This window comes from Nerophis ophidion, linkage group LG28, assembly GCF_033978795.1.
Source record: "Nerophis ophidion isolate RoL-2023_Sa linkage group LG28, RoL_Noph_v1.0, whole genome shotgun sequence".
Taxonomy (NCBI): Eukaryota; Metazoa; Chordata; class Actinopteri; order Syngnathiformes; family Syngnathidae; genus Nerophis; species Nerophis ophidion.
The window spans coordinates 16713053-16735429 of record NC_084638.1 but is presented as its reverse complement, the minus strand read 5'-3'; the positions used below and the strand labels follow the sequence as shown (position 1 = coordinate 16735429).

At 42.2% G+C, this 22377-nt stretch overlaps 2 protein-coding genes across 3 annotated transcripts in view; one reads left to right on the top strand and one right to left on the bottom strand.

The window, feature by feature from the left end:
- Positions 1 to 3968: 3968 nt before the first annotated feature.
- LOC133545367 (golgin subfamily A member 6-like protein 6) overlaps positions 3969 to 22377 on the top strand; it is a 224427-nt gene continuing 206018 nt past the window's right edge. Inside the window, exons 1-2 of the mRNA XM_061890871.1 lie at positions 3969 to 4317; positions 7449 to 7715. Coding sequence (XP_061746855.1) covers positions 4215 to 4317; positions 7449 to 7715 — 370 coding nt within the window. The 5' untranslated portion in view covers positions 3969 to 4214. The remainder of the gene's footprint in view (positions 4318 to 7448; positions 7716 to 22377) is intronic.
- Positions 18052 to 22377, bottom strand: part of LOC133545298 (uncharacterized) — a 5030-nt gene continuing 704 nt past the window's right edge. For both annotated transcript variants that reach the window (XM_061890728.1, XM_061890729.1), the window contains exon 4: positions 18052 to 22377. This exon is cut by the window's right edge and continues 47 nt beyond it. In XM_061890728.1, the coding sequence (XP_061746712.1) occupies positions 18282 to 22229 (3948 nt within the window). In that variant the 5' untranslated portion in view covers positions 22230 to 22377 and the 3' untranslated portion in view covers positions 18052 to 18281.

The following is a 22377-nucleotide window of genomic DNA, read 5'->3' as shown; positions in this document are numbered from 1 at the left end:
AAAATCAAAATAATTGTCAAAGCAGCAGCAAAGTTTTTAAATTTAAAAGAATTATCCTGGGAACAGGTGCAAGGTGAGCTACAGAGAGTAGACGAGACCGAGTCATGTTACCACAATCCAACGCCATGTTAATTGTTCAGTGGAATGCCAGAAGTTTGATAGCAAACGGACAGGAATTAAAGGGATATATTAATAATATGAAAAATAAACCACATATAATATGTATTCAAGAAACATGGCTGAAGCCAAAATTAAACTTTATAATAAAAGGATATATAACGATACGTAAAGATAGGAATGATGGGCAAGGAGGAGGATGTGCCATATTTATTAAGGAAGATATACATTATTCAATATTAAAAGTAAAACAAGAACTAGAGATAGTAGGAGTAGAAGTATGGAATAATAAAGAAAGATACAAAGTACTAAACTCCTATAATCCATGCAAGAAATTAGAAATTCACCAACTAGAAACAATAATGGAGCACTGGAGTGGCATTATTATTTGGTGTGGTGACTTTAATGCACATAGCACAATGTGGGGTGAAAGGGATGACTGGAATGGGGATACATTGGAAGCACTTTTGGAGGAAAAAGAACTGGTGTGTGTGAATGATGGGTCGGGAACAAGGTTAGATGTCGTCACGGGTAAAGAAACAGCAATAGATTTAACACTAGTGTCACAAGGGTTAGCAGGAAAGGTGGAGTGGGAAGTAAATAAATACAGCACAATGGGAAGTGATCACTATCCAATCGTCATTCACATAAACATAAATCATAGGACAGAAAGCACTAGGATAGAAGGAAGATGGAAGTATAATCATGCTGATTGGGAGAAATTTAGGGAAATTACCGACATAACTTTAAAGGAAGTAGATATAAATCAAGATATTGAACAATTAAATACAGATATTACAAAGTGCATAATAGAAGCAGCCGAACAGAGCATACCAAGGAATAGTATAGGGAGAAGAAGGAAGATAGTGCCGTGGTGGACACAAGAGTGTACAGATGCAATACAAGAACGGAATAGAGCATTTAGAATATTGAGAAGAACACATAATTTCCAAGACATGATCCAATATAAAAGGCATCAAGCTAGAGTAAGGTATGTTATTAAAAAAACAAGAAAACACCATTGGAGAACTTTTTGTGAAACACTAAATAGAACTACTCCTTTAAGCCAGGTGTGGGGAATGATCAAGAGAATGTCAGGGGTCAGAAAAGAACATAAAAATCATGTGATGAAAGATGGAATGCGGAGTGTGGTAGGAAATAAAGAAAAAGCAGAACTTTTAGCAAAAACCTTTGTTAAAGTGCACATTAATGATAATTTGAGAAATGTAGAAAAACAAAAGAGAGAAGAAACAATTAGTGTAAATATTGAGGAAATGAAGGAAGACAACGATAATAGTTTTATCAACACTATGGATATGACATTTTCTTTGGATGAAATGGTTCGAATTTTAAAAAAAGTTAAAAATACGACGCCAGGGAAAGACCTGGTGAGTTATCAAATGATCAAAAATTTAGGTAGCATCGGCAAAGAAGTGGTCTTGAAATTATATAATAGGATATATGAAGAAGGAAAATTACCAGATGAGTGGAAAACAGCTGTAATAATTCCAATATGCAAGCCAGGGAAAGATCCGGAAGAGGCAGGAAATTATAGGCCGATTGCATTGACCTCAAATTTGGGCAAAGTAATGGAAAAAATGATCAATGAAAGATTAATATATTATTTAGAGTCAAAAGAAATTATAAAAAACTACCAAAGTGGTTTTCGCAAAGCAAGAAGCACAAATGACCCAGCAGTGCAGCTGGAAGAGGAAATTAGAAAGGGACAAATAAATAAAGAAAGTATAATTGCGGTATTTTTTGACATAGAGAAAGCGTATGATATGTTGTGGAAACAGGGGTTGCTGATGAAACTAAATAGGATTGGGATTAGAGGAAGAATGTACAGATGGATAAAAGACTTTTTAACAAGTAGAACATTATTAGTAAAAATAGAGAATGAATATAGTAGAGAATACAAAGTGGAAAATGGGACCCCACAAGGGAGTATAATAAGTCCAGTACTATTTTCCATCATGATAAATGAAGTTTTTAGTGAAGTGGAAGGGTTAGTGGAGGTGGCATTGTTTGCTGATGATGGAGTGATGTGGAAGAGAGGTAGAAATACAAATTATATAGAAAAGAAGATTCAAAAAGCGGTAAATAATGTTCAAGACTGGGGGACGGCTTGGGGTTTAAGATTCTCTGTTGGAAAGACAAAAGTCATACATTTTACGAAGAGGAAAGTACAAAACAAGCTCCAAATAAAACTCTATGGAGAAAACATAGAAGAGGTACAAGTATTTAAATATTTAGGAATATGGTTTGATAAAAATATTAACTGGTCAACCCACATCAGCAAGATAGTGGAGAAAAGTAAAAAGGTGTTAAATATAATGAGGGCTTTGAGGGGTAAAGATTGGGGGGCTGATAGGTTGACATTGAAAACAATATATATCACTTTAATTCGGTCTGTTATCGACTACGGATGCATTATTTATCGATCTGCTTCAAAAACTCTACTTGAGAAAATAGACCGGATCCAGTCGCAGGCGTTAAGATTATGTTGTGGAGCTACTAAATCTACTCCAGTGGCAGCATTACAAGTAGAAATGAATGAAAAACCTTTGGACATCAGGAGAGATCAACTCTCAGCAGTTTATTGGGCAAACTTAAAAGGATCCAAGCAAGGACATCCAACCCGTCAAGTGCTAATAAATTGCCAAGAAAAAGGGAAGAAAAAAATGAATAGTTTTGGGTGGATAATAGGAGATATATGTAAAAAAACACAAATTGACAATATTAAAGTGAGCCCTACAGTACCAATTCCTGCAATACCACCGTGGATGTATGAAAACCCAAAGGTAGACATGCAGTTACTGAAGAATAGACATTTAAATAGTTACCAAATAGAACAACGGATTGAGGAAATGTTTTTTGATAATATTATGATATACACAGATGCATCAAAAACTATAAATAGTAAAGTAGGAGCTGCTGCAGTTATCCCACAGAGAAATATAGTGTTGAATAAAAGAATTAGTGATAAACTATCTGTTTTTACGGGGGAATTGGTAGCAATTTATATGGCAGTTAACTGGATAGAGGAAAACAAAGCTAGGAAAGTAGTCGTGTGCTCGGACTCCAGCAGTGCATTGACGAGCATAAAAAACATAACATCAGAAACAAGACAAGATATAGTTTATGAAATAGTTCAGGCAATCTACAGAATAAATAAAGCGGGAGGTGTGGTAACATTTCTCTGGGTTCCTGCTCATGTAGGAGTTGAGGGAAATGAGTTAGCTGATAGATACGCAAAACAAGCAACCACTAAAACAGAAGTAAACATGGAGATTAAGCACAGTAAAGAAGAAGTGAAGAGCATAATTAAGATAGAACACAATAAAAAGTGGCAGGATAATTGGAATAAGGAAACAAAAGGTAGAGAGTTTTACAAAGTCCAGAGGAAAGTAGGTGTAATGAGAGGAGGGGGTAGAAATAGGAAGGAAGAAGACATTATTACTAGAATGAGATTAGGCCATACATATCTAAATAGTTCACTAAAATTGATAGGCAAACATACTACAGGGCTGTGTGATTTTTGCCACCAGATAGAAAATGTTGACCATGTCTTAATACAATGTAGGAAATATAATAGAGAAAGAGAAATACTGGAAAATAAGTTAGCAAAAGAAAATATTAGGTTAGAAGTGGGAGATATATTAGGATTGCATTCAGAAAACATAGGATATAAAGCAATATACACATATTTAAAAAACACTGGGTTAAGTAAAAGAATATAGAGTAGGGATCCACCTCGGTCCACACTCCATTACAGTAGGTGGCGGTAATGCACACCAGAAGGTTGATTGCCAACCGCCATAAAAACAAAAGAAGAAGAAGAAGAAGTGTTCTTAATCTGTGCCTCCATGTACACATATATGTCCTTTATTAGACTCTATTAGATAGAGTAAACATCGTTAATAACTGTTTGCATCCGGTTGTATTATTCCGAGTGCACTTTGATGCTTCTCGAGCTAGCTTAGCTTGCCAGTTAGCTTAGCTTGTTAGCTGCTAACAAAGAGAGGCGGAAGTGATCAAAACACATCGCTAAGCAGAGATCAAGTGTGAGTGTAAAGTGTTGTGATTGTGTGAAAATGTGCAAAAGAACGATAGCAGAGTACGAGGAGGAACTTTGTCCAACAAAAGAGGAGAAGGGGCGACAACAACACAAACATCAAGTTGTGTTACACAGAACAGGTTTGTTTACTTCTTACTGTCACATATTTACTAGCTTTATATTTCATTAATAACACTATTATTTAATAGATTGTCTATAGGAAGATGAATTGTCATGTGAGGATGATGCACTGATTGTTTTATCTTGTTCATAAAAACGAGACAGTTTCAGACACACAATATTTATGAGAGGTTGATGTTCCTCTCAGTTTGTAACAATGTGTATCAACATGTTTACATAAAACTCACACAGTCATCGGGGAATATTCCAGAGAGCAGGTTAAGTGCAAAGTCCTGAGTATGCAAAGCTCGAGTGTTTTACCTCCAAAAATAAGAGAGGTGAGACAAAGTCAGAGTCAGTTACCATGGTAACTGACGCTGTAAACCTAGCCTGCTAGCTGGCAGGTTTGACAAGTTATATATGTCTGTAAAAGCTATACTGACCTGTTATTTTCTTCATATTGGTGCAGCCATTAACCTACTACAACACCGACTACATCGACCTAGATAGATAGATAGATAGTACTTTATTGATTCCTTCAGGAGAGTTCCTTCAGGAAAATTAAAATTCCAGCAGCAGTGTACAGAGTTGAGATCAATTTAAAGAAAAAAGTAAAAAGTAAATAATGGGGGTTTAAAAGGAAACAAAATAGAGAAATATTACAAAAAGAATAAAAACAATGGGAATAACAATATAACAGTAAAATAAGAATATAACAAGACAAAGTAGGCAGTAGTGACCATGTTATGAAAACGTATTGCACTGTTAATGTTTTGCATCCCCTGTCATCCTAGTACCCCCCGCCCCCCGTCCCAGAGAGGAGTTGTACAGTATAATGGTGTGTGGGACAAATGAGTTCTTGAGTCTATTAGTCAGTGGCCTAGTGGTTAGAGTGTCCGCCCTGAGATCAGTAGGTTGTGTGTTCAAACCCTGACTGAGTCATACCAAAGACTATAAAAACGGGACCCATTACTTCCCTGCTTGGCACTCAGCATGAAGAGTTGGAATTGGGGGTTAAAAGCCTACTGAAATCCACTACCACCCACCATGCAGTCGGATAGTTTATATATCAATGATGAAATATTAACATTGCAACACATGCCAATACGGCCTTTTTAGTTTACTAAAATGCAATTTTAAATTTCCCGGGAGTTTCGTCTTGGAAACATCGTGTAATTATGACGTGTACGCAAGACGTCATGCGTTTTTAGGAAGTATGAGCGCTACTTGCACACACAGCTAAAAGTCGTCTGCTTTAACGGCATAATTACACAGTATTTTGGAGATCTGTGTTGATGAATCTTTTGCAATTTGTTAAATTAATATTGGAGAAGTCACAGTAGAACGATGGAGTTGGGAAGCTTTAGCCTTTAGCAACACAAACACACGGTGAATCCTTGTTTAAAATTCTTGGAGGTGAAAATTTACTATGGATCACAGCGGTCAAGCGAACATGAATCCAGACCAAATGTCAACCAGCAGATTTCGGTGAGAAAATTGTGGTTAAAAAGTCGCTTTTTACCGGAGAAAAGCTGAGCTTGGGCCGTCCATGAAGCTGCCGCCGACTTCCCTGAGACATTGGCGTTAAGACACCCGTGGACGTACACCTCCGACTATCAGGTACTGTTAAACTCACTAAAACACTAGCAACACAATAGAAAGAAAAGGGATTTCCCAGAATTATCCTAGTAAATGTCTCTAAAAACATCGGAATCCGTCCCAATGCAATCGCGTTTTTTTTTTTTCTAGTCCGTCGCTATCAATATCCTCAAACACGAATCTTTCATCCTCGCTCAAATTACTGGGGAAATTGTCGTTTAGTAGCACTTTTTGTTGGAGGCTCCCATTAAAATCAATGTGAATATGTGAGGAGCCCCCACACTTGCGACGTCATCGTCTGCGACTTCTGTTAGAGGAAGGGCTTTTCTCTAACCACCGACAGTTGCAAACTTTATCGTGGATTTTCTCTACTAAATCCTTTCAGCAAAAATATGGCAATATCGCAAAATGATCAAGTATGACACATAGAATGGACCTGCTATCCCCTTTTGAATAAGAAAATCTCATTTCAGTAGAATAAAAAATATTCCCGGGCGCGGCCAACGCTGCTGCTCAATCATCATCTCCATAGAGCTTTTCAACAGATACAGCTACAATAGCTGTATTCCCATGGTCAAGCCACTCCTGAACTCATGACAACTGAAGAAGCTTCTGACTTGGGCTATGGAAAATAAGCACTGGACAGTTGCAGAGTGGTCCAGAGTCCTGTTTTCAGACAAAAGCAAGTTTTGTATTTCATTTGGAAGTCAAGGTGCTAGAGTCTGGAGGGAGGCTGGAGAGGAGCAAAATCCAAGTTGCTTGAAATCCAGTGTGAAGTTCCCACAGTCGGCAATGGTTTGGGGAGCCATGTCAGCTGCTGGTGTTGGGCCACTGTGTTTCATCAAATCCACAGTTAATTGAGCTGTGTACCAAGAGATTTTAGAGCACTACATGCTTCCATCGGTTGAAAAGCTCTATTGAGATGATGATTTAATTTTCCAGCATGATCTGGGACCTGCCCACAGTGCTAAAACCACCAGTAACTGGTGTACTGACCATGGCATTACTGTCCTCGATTGGCCTGCCAGCTCCACTGACCTGAACCACATAGAGAATTTGTGGGGTATTGTGAAGAAGAAGCTGAAAGACACCAGACCCAATAATGCAAATGAGCTAAAGGCCGCTATTGAAGCATCTTGGGCATCCATAACACCTCAGCAATGCCACAGGCTGATTGCCTCCATGCCACGCCGCATTGATGCAGTAATCCGTGCAAAAGGATTCCCAACCAAGTACTGAGTCCATTAATTTACATTTTAAAATGTCTGATTTTGTTTTGCTGTTATTGATCTCTTTTTTTTTACTTGGTCTGAGGAAATATTCTAATTTTTTGAGATAGGATTTTTGAGTTTTCTTAAGCTGTATGGCATAATTAGCAATATTAAAATAATAAAAGGCTTGCAATATTTCAGTAGGTGAGTAATGAATCCAGAATGTATGACATTTTCATATTTCTAGTTGCATTACATAAAATAAAGGACTTCATCACAATGTTGTAATTATCTGAGGCAGTCCTGTAGGAGTTAAAATGTGTTCTGTTTGTGTCCTGTAGACATCCATCAGCTGATTGAACACCAAGAAGAATGTCTCCCTCATCTGCAGGGGAACAATTTGACTTTAGAGTATCCACAGCCCTCACACTTTAAAGGGGACGAGGTGGATCCACAGCCCCCTTATTTCAAAGAGGAAGAGGAGGGAGAGTGTCCTATAGGGCAGGAGGAGGCTGATCTCCGCAAGTTTCCACTGACTGTTGTCTCTGTGAAGACTGAAGAGCATGAAGACAAACCACCTGAGTCCTCACAGCTGCATCACAGTCCAAGTAAGCACAACATCCACATATTCTCTAATACAATGTTTGTGACACATGTTCATCCGGGGGCCACATTTATGACTAAAGATGGAGATATATTTGCTTTTTAACACCACCATTTAAAAATCAATCATCAACAGTGTAATTGCTGGGGTGTAACCATGTGACCTAGAGGCCGTCCTCCTAACCTCACATGGTCAAATGAAGGCAAACATTCAATATGGCTACTGTTTATTTACCTTTAGCAGCACATATGTCAGCATATTTCAAAGGTTTAGTGGTGAAGATAAGAGATGTATACCAAGAACCACTTTTTTAGTACTGGTTCTTATGTCATCCATGAGGACCGTGAAGATTCTAGACTGACGTCACAACTATTTGTATTTTTAATTCCAGCTGACTGACGTAACTATGACACGTTGTCACATTGAGTTTAGCTGCCGCTGCTACACATTACAATCAGCTTTGAATAATGACAAATAAGGAAGCAACAAAAGTTTGATGTGTGTGTTATTGACAAGAAGATGACATAACTGCATTTCACCTTGCCCTGCACACATAGTTGACTTCTACAAGACTTCAAATAAGCAGTTGTTGATAAAAGACTTCCCTGCTCTGAGATGTTACAGAACATCATGTTGGGGGTGTTCAACCTCTTGGTCTAATTGGAATGCTATTTAAAAAGCCTTTTTTCCACTTTTTTATTTCCACAAATGACATGTAAATAATAATAAATGATAAATGGGTTGTATTTGTATAGTGCTTTTATACCTTCAAGGTACTCAAAGCGCTTTGACACTACTTCCACTTTTACCCATTCACACACACATTCACACACTGATGGAGGGAGCTGCCATGCAAGGCGCTAATCAGCACCCAACAGGAGCAAGAGTGAAGTGTTTTGCTCAGGACACAAAGGACGTGACGAGGTCGTTACTAGGTGGGGATTGAACCAGGGACACTTGGGTTGCGCACGGCCACTCTTCCACTGCGCCACGCATCTTCACCCAGTCCCTCTCTCAGGCGGTCATCCCATCATGCCTGAAGACCTCCACAATAATCCCAGTGCCGAAGAAGAACTCCGTCAGCTGCCTGAATGACTACCGTCCAGTTGCACTTACACCTATAGCCATGAAGTGCTTCGAGAAGCTGGTACAGGCCCATATTGCCTCAGTTCTCCCTCCCGAGCTCGACCAACACCAGTTTTCCTACAGAGCCAACAGGTCCACAGAGGACGCCATCGCCGCAGCCATACACTCCTCCCTGGGTCACCTGGAGACGGGGGGAACTACGTGCGGCTGCTTTTTGTGGATTACAGTTTGGCATTTAACACCATTATACCCGATAGACTGGTGTCCAAACGGTCAGACCTGGATCTATCGATCTCCATCTGCATGTGGATTAAGGACTTCTTATCCAACCGCCCCCAGAGGGTGCAGTTGGGTCGCCACATGTCATGGAGCCTGTACCTCAGCACCGACTCTCCACGAGGCTGCATGCTGAGCCCCCTTCTCTACTCCCTCTACAAATACGACTGCACACCTGAGAGAATTTAAGTCCCTACCTTTAGTCAAAAGTGATTTATGACCCCCCATAAATCAATGATTTATGACCCTCAAGGTCAAAGGTCAATGATTTATGAGGGGTCAAGTTCAAAGGTTAATGATTTATGAGGGGTCAAGGTTAAAGGTCAAAGTCAAAGGTCAAAGTCAAAGGTCAGGTTCAAATGTCAAGGTCAAGTGGGTGTGGCTTACCCGGAAGAGGGTGGAGTTAAGACCTGCGGTGGGAGTGGTTAAACCAGGAAGAGGGTGGAGTTTTAAACAGAAAGAGGGCAGAGTTAAGACCTGCGGTGGGAGTGGTTAAACCAGGAAGAGGGTGGAGTTAAGACCTGACAGGGAACAGAGGAGGGATCAGTTTTTTTAAGAAAGCAATGTCATCTGAGCAGCATGTGACCATATATTTGATAGTTTAAATGTTTACGATCGTTTGAAACAACTTCCAGATTTCGATGTATTGATGGCTGGGAATGTTACGTGTGGAGATGTGGACACGCACGCACTTCACACACACACACACACACACACACACACACACACACACACACACACACACACACACACACACACACACACACACACACACACACGCAGAGGAGGGGTACAAAAGGGCGGTGTAAGGCTTAGTCATTATTTGGAGCTTTATACGTTAGCGTAAAGACTTTGTTCGATTCGGTCATGATTAGTGAAACGCCTGTTTCGATTTATAAAAATAATAAAACTTACATTGACGCTCCGCAAAAAAGTCGAGTGTTTCTAAATCGTATTCAGATGCCGCCGACCGAATCTTTGCGTGAGAAATGGGATTTGGAAGCGTACGGGATGGAGGGATCTTTAGGATTTGTATTCAGATACGAAATGGGTGATATCTGCTTATTTCAGCTAAAAGAAAGAAGAGACGGAAGCCCTTTCTCGATATTTTCATCGTTATCTACCGTGGATTGGGAAGTTTTAAGACTGGCAATGCCCGATTTCCTGTGGCGTGATCCTTCACCGGTGGATAAACGCGTAAAAGGAAGCTTGTTTACTTACCCGACGATGGATGAGTTGAATGAGAGAAGAATTCTGTTCAGCGCTACCTGGGAGACGAAATCTTCAGCCTCGGGTCGTTGGTTTTTACGTGCCAGTCTCCGTGCTCCAAAAATCACCGGTACCTATACGGCTCAGTGGACCGAGCCCGATGTCTTTTCCCTGGAGTCTTTCAACGATGAATGCGGGGTGTTTACACCGTTGGTGGTCGTACCCATCGTGGCATGGCGAGAGCGAATGGCGTCGATGAAGGAGAAAATAAACGACTTGTTCCGAAGCAGTCGACAATGGAAAAACATGCTGACGACGAGAAGAAAGTTGTCCTTTGAGACCACACCCCCGACGGAGGACGAAAGGACCTCCCCCGCTTCAGTTTCAACCAATAACCTTCAAGGAAACACCCCCTCCTCCGACTCGTCCAATACCCTTTGAAAATCATAGCGTTAGTTTGATTGGTCGAGACTTTTTTTTCGACCCTCCCTATAAAAACAACCCCCACCCTGCAATTTTTTTTTTCGACCAGACCATATTGGCTCCCTTTTTTGAACGCACGGATCTCAAACAAGAAAATGGCAAACAAGACCATCAGACGCGTAAAGACCCGTCTTATACCACAGGACGATTTCAAACCATCCGTAAACACGACTGATGAAGCAAACATGGCCGAGATCTTTAACCCTCCTGAAACGACGGCTGGATCGGAGGTGGTGAGCGACGATGAGACGTGTCGCTTCGGCAGATGTTTCTGCAGATGGGGGGTGAAAACCGACAACGCTACGCAGTCTTTGCCAGATGACGATAGGAAGGAGGAGGAAAAGGAGAATGACCTGATCATCATAACACCTCCGCCGTCCCCGCCACCACCCCCGTCACCATCCCTGTCACTCTTGGACCCCCCGTTGCACATCGATGATGAAACCGATGGGGGGAAGTGGTTGCTTTTCACCAGCACGGTGAAAACGGCCGTGTTTCATCTCCTCAACGAGGCCATCCGCCAGTTCAGGCAGAGCGAATGTTACGGTTGTCGGGTGAACCATCCGAGCCAGAGAAACCACCCGTGCCTGGAACCCTATGAAGAGGACTTTCTCCTGTACAACTACGACGGACTCATCAAGACTCTGCGTACGTCTAAATTCATTCAAGCCATTCAACGCTTGCTGATGCTTCGTCGCATCGAGGCTGAGGATTCAAGGGTCGAATCCTACGCCGACTCTCTGCTGTCTCAACTGAAATCTGAGAGAAATGTCTGGTGGGCCATAGATGACGTGTACAACGAGTTGGTACGGGGTGATGAAACGATTTTGAGACATCTGGATATGGTGACAGAGTGTTGGAATAATTACAAAAAAGATGGGTAATTATTGGAGAAAACTTGTAAACTCTATCGAGAACCACGCTGTTATTTACCCGTTGATTGACGCGATGGAAGCGTATGTTCTAAAACGAGACAAACCTCAAAAACTACAAATTATTCTTGATTATGCCCGCTCTAAGCCTACCTGGGAAGCTACCTGGAAATCCGTTGTCTCTCATGCTTTTGACTTTGACATTTTTGAAACAATTTTGAAGGAATGGTCTAAAGAAAAGTCTTTTCAACCTTCTCCTTATCACGTGTTCATTTTATATGCTCTGTTTGTTGATATGTCGATGTATCGTCTACGATGCGACATCCCCGTCAACGTTTTGTTTGAACTACAAAAACTGCACGAAGCGATTAAATTCACCTACGGTATACCTGTTTTACATCAAACCTTGATTATAGTTTATAGTTTATAGAAAAAAATTGTTTTAGATTCGCTGTGTGGTGTCCATGAATGAATAAAAACAAACTGTTTTAGATTCATTGTGTTGTTTCCATGAATGAATAAAAGAAATGTGTACCAAGCAACACGAGTTCATTTCTCTTTGTCTTTCCACAATGGAGAAAGCTATGGAAAAAGCATACTATACACCCGCACACCCGGGTAGTTTTGGAGGGGTAGATCGACTCCGTCGAGCTGTGCAGGATGAAACGGGGCAACGTGTCACAAAAGAAAAAGTTCAAGAATATTTAACGGGACAGGACGCCTATACACTCCATAAACCGGTTCGCATTCATTTTCCAAGAAACAGAGTCTTTGTCCCGCGACCTTTAACCCAGTTTCAAGCCGACCTCTGTGACATGCAAGCCTTGGCTGAATATAACGACGGTTATAATTATTTATTAACGGTCATAGATGTATTTTCCAAGAAGGCCTATGTGAGGGTTTTGAGGAGAAAGACGTCCGTGGAGGTGGTTGAATCGTTTCAATCGGTGTTGGGGGAAAGTCAGATTCCTCGCAAACTCCAAACCGACGCGGGAAAAGAATTTTTTAACAAGAGTTTTCAAGCTCTGATGAAGAAACACAATATTGTACATTTTTCTACGGCCAGCGATCTCAAAGCTTCGGTGGTTGAAAGATTTAATCGTACTCTGAAAGGGAGAATGTGGAGATATTTTACAGCCAACAACACCAGGCGCTACCTAGACGTCTTACAAGACTTGGTAAAAAGCTACAATCACGGATATCACAGCAGTATTAAAATGAAACCGGTGGATGTGACTTTGGAAAATACCCCTCAAGTGTTTGAGAATCTCTACGGCTCATTCACAGCATTCAAACGCAAATACAAATTTGCCACGGGAGATATGGTGAGAATATCCAAAGTGAGAGGAGTGTTTGATAAAAAATATGAACAGAGTTTTACAGACGAGGTGTTTACAATAACACGACGTCTCCATCGATCTCCCCCGGCATACAGACTGAAAGATTTTGACGGTGAAATAATAGAGGGTTCTTTTTACGAAGCCGAGTTGCAGAAAGTAAAAGAGAGCGAGGACAAGCGCTATCATGTGGAGGAAATTCTAAAACGACGTACGGTCGGTGGCAAAAAACAAGTTCTAGTGCACTGGAAAAACTGGCCCGAAAAATTCAACAGTTGGGTGGACGCTGACCTCCTTACAAATGTATAAAACAATCTGATGCCTTTGATGAGCCTCACAGTCTAAAGATCATCGAGCATTATGGATCATTCCTGCAACGAGGGTTTTTACCTCACCTTACCCTCCAACGCCAGCCTCAACGTATTTAAAGAAAACAAAAGTTCCCATTACCAGATAGATTTAAGTCAACATATAGATTTAGCAGGCTCATGGGAGGTGGCCTTAACAGAGATTTCATACCCTCGCTCATGGTATAATGTTTCTAACGGAGCATTTTATGAATGGCTAAAGAGACCTCCACCGGTGGGACCTGAAAGCAATCCTGGAATGGGGATAGTTTACCGTCAAGAATTGAGAGGGGGATGTTATGAGAACATTACACGATTCATAAATGAACTGAATGAATCTTTACAAAAAATTGACAACGATGTGAGGATAGCCTTTGACGATGTTAAAAAGCGAATCTCCTATCAATCAGGGGGTCAAACTCATTTTCGTTTTTCCCCTTCCCTGGCTTACATCATGGGAGTGAAACCTGGAAAGTGGATCAACTTTGACCGGGGGTCGGCCCCCTATCCCGCGGATATAAACGCCGGTTTCTACCATCTCTACTGTTACAGTGACGTGGTGCGACCTCAGATAGTAGGCGACGCTTATGCTCCTCTTTTGAGAATCGTGAGTGTAGAGGGAGCTTACGGTGAGATTGTCACCAAGTGTTTTAACCCCGCCTACTATTTACCCGTCTCGAAAAATCACATTGAAAACATCAGGGTGGAGATTAAATCTGATCAGAACAAATACGTCGACTTCACCTTTGGAAAGACCATCGCGAAGCTCCACTTTAGACCCGTTAGAAAGTAAAACCAACAACAATGAGAATGAGTCAACCCATGCACGACCCTCTACGTTTAGTGGGTTATTACGAAAGCCAGGTGGGGGGTTCCCTCCCCGGTTTCACAGGTTCACCTGTGATGTACGGGCGTGGGATAGGCTCCGTGTTTTCCAGGTTGTTTCGTTTTGTATCACCTCTGGTGAAAAGAGGTTTTGCCCTGGTCAAACCTCATCTTAAAACAGCGGCAAAAAATATCGCTTCCGACGTATTCAGTCATGCCGTTGGAAAAATGGGTAGTGGGGTACAAGACGGATCAGGAGGAATAATGGTCCTGGCTAGACAACCCCGAAAGAGACCCCCGGGACGACGTCTCTCAACGAGTGGTAAAAAACGCCGTCATCTGGGGAGAAGAAAATCAGTCGGTAAAAGGTTTTCAAAGAGAAGGACCGTCGTTCCCTCACACGATATATTTTAAAAAAAAAAGAAAAAAGATGGCTCTTTTACATCAAAATTCGGCCGAATGCACGATGGCCGAGCTGGATTTATTTTCAGCTCCTATGACTCAGATGTCTATCGATGATAAATCCTACACAGAAGTCCTACCGCTATCCGCCATCACTGACGGGGGTCCTATTGAATTTTTCATCCCAGGAGAAGGTGAAAAGTACTTGGATCTGAATGACACATTACTTTACCTGCGGGTTAAAATTACCCGCGCCGATGGATCAAATATCCCAAACGACGCCAATGTGGGTCTCATCAATTATCCTCTAAACACCATCTTCAGCCAATGCGACATTATGCTCGGGGAAAGACTGATTTCTCAATCCAGCGCCACACACCCATACAGGGCGATAATTGAAACGCTACTAAACTATTCTGAAGCCACACTCAGAAGTCAATTCTCAGCCGGGTTATTCCACAAAGACACCGGCGGCTCAATAGACTCTATAGAAACAGCGAACGGACCAAACAAAGGACTCAACATCAGAGCCGGTTACACGGCTGAATCTAAAGAGGTTCAGCTACTAGGACCCCTCCACGCAGACATTCTTTTCAGCGAGAGACTCCTTCTCAACTCGGTGGATCTGAGGATCAAACTCACGCGTGCCAGCGACGCCTTTTGTCTCACAGGGGCTGCGGACGGTACTTTCCGTCTGAAAGTGCTGGGTGCCTCTCTCTTCACAAAAAAGGTCACCGTTTCGCCGGCCGTACGATTGGGGCACGCCTCGGCCTTACTCAAAGGAAACGCACTCTACCCTTTGTCACGGGTCAGCGTGAAAACCTACTCTATCCCTGAAAATTCCAGAGTATGCACCCAAGAAAATTTGTTTTTGGGCACGATGCCTAAATACATTGTTTTGGGTATGGTAAATCATGAAGCTTTCACAGGAAGAAGAGATCTCTCACCCTTTAATTTCCAGCATTTTAACGCAGAATACATCACCCTCTGTCACGCGGGAAAACAAATTCCCTCCAAAGCTTTCCAACCGCAATTTAACCAGGGGGCTTCGGTCAGAGAGTTTTACAACATGTTTACCGCTACAGGGAGGCATATGAAAGATTTACCTCTGTGCATCAACAGTTCAATCTCAATCCGGGAGAGGACAGCGACGCATTGTCTCGGGTTTCTAATGGCACTTTGAGGTTGGAAATGAGATTCAGAGTACCCTTACCCAACACGGTCACTCTTGTGGTTTACGCATGTTACGATTCTATTTTGGAAATTGATTCCAAACGACAAGTGCTGGTGGATTATTATTGACGACGGAGATGAATAACCATCAACTGGAGAAGCTTCTGCGACGAGTGTTGGGGAATGTTTTCTGTGGTGTATGGGCCTCCGACCAACTCCCCTCACTGACTCGCTCCTTTACCCCACCCTCCTACTTTATCGTCAACACCCACGAAGGACATCGACCGGGGGAGCACTGGTTATCGATGACTCTGGAGGAAGATGGGACCGCCACTTTTTTTGATTCTTATGGATTTTCTCCCGATTTTGATTACTACCCTCGGAGCATCTTGAACTTTTTGGAAAATCGTTCTGACCGTATATTGTACCACAACCTACAGCTTCAACACCCTTTGTCCACAGTGTGCGGTCAACACTGCGTTTATTATCTGCACCATCGATTTTGCGGACTGTCTTTTGAACAAGTTTTGTCTTTATACACAGATGATGTAGTAAAAAATGATCTTGAAGCATATACCCTGGTTAAAAAAATTCAATGTTGTACTAGCACGAATAAGAATAATAGTAGTCGTTGTGGCGTACAAGACGTCTGTTGTTTAGAAACTTTTTTGAACCGTTGAAATGAAAATGCTGTACACACTGCGTTTGATGAATAAAAAAACATTTTATTGAAACAAGAGTTTTGTCATCATTCATTCAAGGTTTAACCAATGTGGGGACAATGTCACTTTTCTACCTCTTCTTTTCCTCTCGGGGGATAGAAATGTTTCTTTTTCCACCCATTCTGATTCAAACTCTCCATCCGCTTTCAGACATCTGTATTGATCTCGTGCTCTGGGGTTATGAATGGTCGATGTGGGGACATTTAGCTCCGTCAACGCTGTTAAAAATTTTCTCCAACCCTCAGGCGTGCGGGTCTGTGGATTTTTGGACCGTTGCATCAGGTGTTTCAGTAAATCGATCATATGAGATCCCTGCACCGGTGTACCGTTTTGAACAAACTCTCCTTTAGAGGTCCACCCCTTATCATTCTCGGATAATTTTTTCATAATGTACTCGGCGTTGTTACGGTCGCGTCGGGGGAGGATTTTCAGAACTTCGATCATCGTGACATCCTTTGACCCCCCGCCAGTATTCCGAGGTTTATCCTCCGGTTTATCCATCGGTTTATCCTCTGGTTTATCCTCCGGTTTATCCTCAGAGTCATTCCATGGTTCACCCCGCAAATCCTTGTGTAAAGTCAGAGTCATCCTTTTCTCCTCCCGTTGCCCCTGCTTCAACAGGCCGAGATATCTCTGCAGCAGGGTATCGTATATTTTTATTCTTTCATGAGGATTCATTCCGGGTTCGTTTAAGACGGCTCTCATTTTAACATCTAGATCATCCTCCGCCGAGTCTCTGATGGTCGGCTCCGGGCGAGTCAGACGATTTAATTGTTGGGGGGATAGGAGAAACAATTTTTGAGCCTTTTTCATCTTCAACCTTTTCCGCTCAATCCACCGATAAGATTCCCTATAAACGGTACGACGGTGGCCAGTAAGGGTAGAAGAAAACCGCCCGACTGTTTCATCAGAGTCTGGCGTTTGCGTTTCAGTCCAGTCCTTTTATCAGCCAGCAGTCGGATGATTTTCTTTTGTTTTTTAAGCTGAGCAAATTGAGACGGTGATAAGGGCACATTACCCTTCAGAATGTTTAAAGCAATTTCACACAGCGTCTGGATAAAGTCTGGTGAGCCGTGACTCAGAATATCTCGACGTTTTTGTGGTGTGGCATGGTACAGAGCTTTTAACATGGGACCGTTCCTCTTTACACGCTTTGACATTATGTTTTTGGCACGTAGACAACGGGCCACTGGTGCGGAAGCACGCCCGACCTCACTCTGTATTGTTCTGGACAGAAAGGTGTCAGGTCGACCAATAAATAGCCATGAGCATCCAAAGTAGCATCCGCAAAACTTTCCAAGAAAAAACTTTTTTGTGCGGGGAACATTTGCTGTGCCAACACGTTAATCTGCAATCTGTCCCGCGGATTCTTAAACAGTATCATATAATTACAGTTTAAGCTAATGGTGCGTGAAAATTTTCCCTGATGAAAAACATTCTGGGTCAGCATCATAACGCTCATATTTCTATGATGTCTATACTGCGTGAAAATTTTAACCACTTCGGGGTGATTTGAGGCTTGAAAAATAACATCGTCCAAAATCACCAAATGGGTCTGATCGTCCGGAAACAAGTTTTCATCTTCAAAGGAATCAGGCAGTCCTTCAACAAATTTTATTTTTTTATTCATCTTTTTTAATTCAGCATACATGGGTTGGAAAGATGTATAAATCCACACAATGTTGTCGGGTACAGAATTCATGACGTGTTCACAATTTTCCAATACACATTTTACAAAAAAAGTCTTTCCGCAACCACTAGGTCCTACAACCAGGCATGAAAAAGGTGTATGAAATCTGGGATCAAAGTCTACTCGTTCCATTTTTTCCATTTCCTCTCTAATACCCGAAAGGTAAAGTTTTCCCGTCGGGAAAGAGACGTCTTTTGTCATACACCACTCGAAACTTTTTTTCGAAAGACGAGTTATTTAAAAGGAACCCCCTTTTATCACGAACAATTTGGTGATGAGGGGTGTAGATCGCACCTGTTTTGTCTTCCTCCAGATAGCCCTCCACCAAATCTTTAACGCTGTCAAAGTTGACCCTCTCACAACACTCGCGGGTTTGAGTGATTCCTTTGGCACGCAGCACAGTTTTTTTACCCTGCAGGGTTTGGTAGGCATAACTCTTTGGACCGGCGGAGACGAATTCGTGAATGCTGTCTCCTCCCAACTCATCCGTCAAATCGCCTAGATAGGACCCCGTCTCCAGAGAAACTTCCCCCTCGTTTACCGTGTAGATTAAACTATCGGTGTCTGTGTAAAGAACTCTCTCTTGCAACCCCTCTAGGTAACCGTACATTTTCAAACGTGCGTAAGCGGTGGTAAAAGCAGCGACAAATACATTATTTGTGTTACCGGGAAGCACCACGCTGTTTTTACTGTATTGCCATTGCACCATAGCAATTTGCTCGTTGAGAAAGGAAAAATATTCAACCTGATATTTTCCTGAAAATACAAAGTCGAAAAATACTTCACTTTTTCTCACCAAGGTGGTCTGAGTTCTATTGCACCTCTCCGCAAACTTTCCCCAAAGGCTGTTTAAACAGAGTTTTGACATTTGTCTCTTGGCAGGGTTGGGTTCGATTTTTTCAGCATCCAGCTGTATTCCCTGATTTTCACGATATTCACGAATGTACTTTTCCCTGCGTTCTGCATCGACGGCTTCTTTGGGATACCCTGAAGCTTCTTGCTTACCCTTTAGGAAAGTTTGAACATAACCCGTAAAAACGGTTTCGCTCCGTTCTTCAAAGTGCCACACCTCCGTAATCTTACCGACTCTGTATCCCAACTGTAAAGCTTTGTTGAATTCGAGCGTGACCCAGACTCCCGCCAATGCCCTTCCTTCCTCATCATGTTCGCAGGGTTCCTGCTGGTTATTGTTTTCTGCGCATGTGCGGCAAAGTGTAAACACTAGTTTACCCTTGACCGTTCTGTAGGGTAGCACAGGGAAATAGAGACCTCGAGGAGGGTGAACAACGGCTCTGACCAGACCGAAATAGTTTCCAACATCGTCAAAATCCGTGTGGATGATGACAGGATGACCCAGGGGGTAAGGAAATGCGCTGTTGACGTACGGGTAGAGAGAGGTGACATCCTCATACAATACACGCTGGTTCTCACCCGCCGTGTGCCTCAAGCAAAAGGCGCTTGTCCTACCTCCATAAAGAGCGTCTCGAGGCATGAGAGGTGCGGGGTAATTGCGTGTTTTGAGAAAGTCTATTACCCTAGGATTTGATTTTTTCATTTCATTCCACTCGTGCTCTCTGATGACGATGATGTTGACCTTGTGGTCACGCTTTAACGCTTTCATTTTTTTCTCGGTAGCCTTGTGCAACTCCTCGAACGGTGTGTTTGTCAAAGGGCATACAGCACCGGGTTCGAAACACGTCGGGCATCCGTGATAAAAACACCCCTGAAATTCCCAGACGAATGGTTTGCCACCGATTATAGCAAACCCATCCACAAAGTATGCCCCCATCTGTTTTTCGCCTTTGTTTAAAGCATGCTGAATGAAAATACCACGACGATGCGACTCCCATTCTAACCATTGGATGCTGGTGTGTGAGTATTTTTTACACAACCCTCGGTAGTTATCCGGGGAAGGTATGGCTAGAGAACGCGGCTCGAGGAAATTAGTCACAAACACCTTCATGCAGGCCGAGGCTATGGTGATACGGGAGAAGGGGTCAACACCCGTCTCGCTCGTAAACTCGGCTCTAAATTTGATGCAACCCTCACGAAGAACATTGACGTCGTTTTTACAGTAGTGTACCGCTTGTTTTTGAAAATCAAAGACCTCGCTTTTCTCATTTTGATACCACGTCTCAAACTTGGTGCGTTCAACAGGTGTCATGCGTTCTACACCGTAATTGCTGATTGCGGGGTATTTTCCGACATAATTTAAATGTTCCTCCGAACTAAATTTGTGAGGAAAATACCCCTTGGACCAGCAATCACCGAGTCCTAACGCTTTTGGCATAGCGCTAAGCGGCATGGTAAGGAAGGAAAGCGAGTCAATGTATTTTTGCAAAAAATCAGGGTCTTTAAAACAGAGAACTTTACTCCCCTGCATGATAATTAAGGGTGCTATACCCAGCCGTACCATGCCTCTCAGAATCAAGTAACCGTCAAATCCTCTCGAATTGTGGGCTATAAATGTAGATTTAAGATAACGAGGTTTCCTGAAATGATTGAGGAAAACTGTAACACAATCCAGTCCAAAAGCACACCACTCTTCTCCTTGCAGCGTCTTGGTACAGACTAGAAAGGGAATGTGAGTGTGATTGTCATCGACAAACGTCTCAAAATCATAGAATATGATATTATCATTGTGGTTTACTTCACGTGGTTGGGGTTGTATATAGCAAAGATGTCGTGTTTCAGGTGTCTCTGAGTCACTGCGAGGTAGCTCTTCTTTACATATTTGACATTTTAACTTAGGGCACGTGTGTTTAGCGATACCTGTAGCCACAGGTACATCGTAAAATAGGTTGCATTTAAGGCATTTCTTTCGCCGATCGCAGTTGCTGACGAGTTTTTCCATAACCCGGTGTTTTACCCTGTGTCTGAGGAGACATGCAGGAGAACGACACCACATGTTGCAATCCCTGCAAAGCACAGTTTTCCCCTCTATTTTTACACACCCGTTTTGTGTACAGACCAAGCAATAGCCGTCGCATTTGTGTCTGTCGGGTTTGTCGTACCCTTGGTAACAGTAGTGACAAACGTGCGGTTTTGACAAAAAACCTTTAATGTTAATGATACCGCTGTAATGATTCTGAGATAAATACAGATACAACGGATTTTCTGATTTTGGGTAATCCGTCTCGAACCGTGAGAGGGGTCGTTGGCCCTCTTCTCTGTACAGTATGACAATTTTACGACGTACCACTTTTTCAAATTCACGAATATGACTGAAAGTGACGGAAGTCTGTTCGTCTAAGCCCGCTTTTCTCTGTATTTTTTCAGTCTCCGCCACAGCCTGGCTATCTGTAAATTCAGGATGTAACAGACTTGCTAGGCTAATGGCAAAACATAGTTGATTATTCGAGTTTAATGGATTGTAAAGATAACGAGCTTTTTTTCTGTGGATTTCATGTTCCAAAAGGGTTTCGATTTTTCTTCTTACACCACCTCGAGGGTTATGTATCACCTGGACCATCACCTGTATTTCTTCATCGTTCAATATTTCAACGTTTGATTGTACCAACAGATCTAACACATCTTGAAAAGCATTCATCACAGCCCCGGCATCGTTTCGAAATGTAAATGAAGTGTGTTGATTTGCACTTTCACCGGATAACTCCAATTGAATGATATCGCCGGGTCTAGCTTCCTTAGTTACCATCTGTGTCAGCTTTTTAAGGCTCCCCAAGACTCCGCGGTAAAATGTGGCGTAATCTGTTACATCGTTGTTTTGAGGAAAAGTTAAAACGCTGGATAGTTGTATATTGTTGAATGTTTCCCTCCTCAAGACATTTACCCCATCACCCCTCTGGGTCTCATTTGAAATTGATTGGTCAGCCGTTGACGGTTGGTTCTGCATGACCCCCACCACCTCCGAAAAATCCAAACATTCCCCCGAGGGTGTCGCCCCTCCCAACACCTCGTGATGCTGTGTAGAGGCTTGTGTGTTTGTGTTTGAATTTAACACATTAATATCATCTTGCAAAGACGGATCATTGTTTGGTTCCCATTCTATCTGGTTGTTTGGATCTAAATGATGATTACAAACGTCTTCATCTTCTTCAATAACTACATCTAATTCAGATGGAACTACACCCATTATATTTCTCTAAAGAAAAAAAAGAAAAAATAATTCGAATGGAACAGATATAACAAACCAGTATGTATCAAATCATGTCTGCCATCTTCATGAGAGTGCGAGCCAGTATACGATAGTACTGTTTCAGCCTTCTTCTGTTTCTATCATG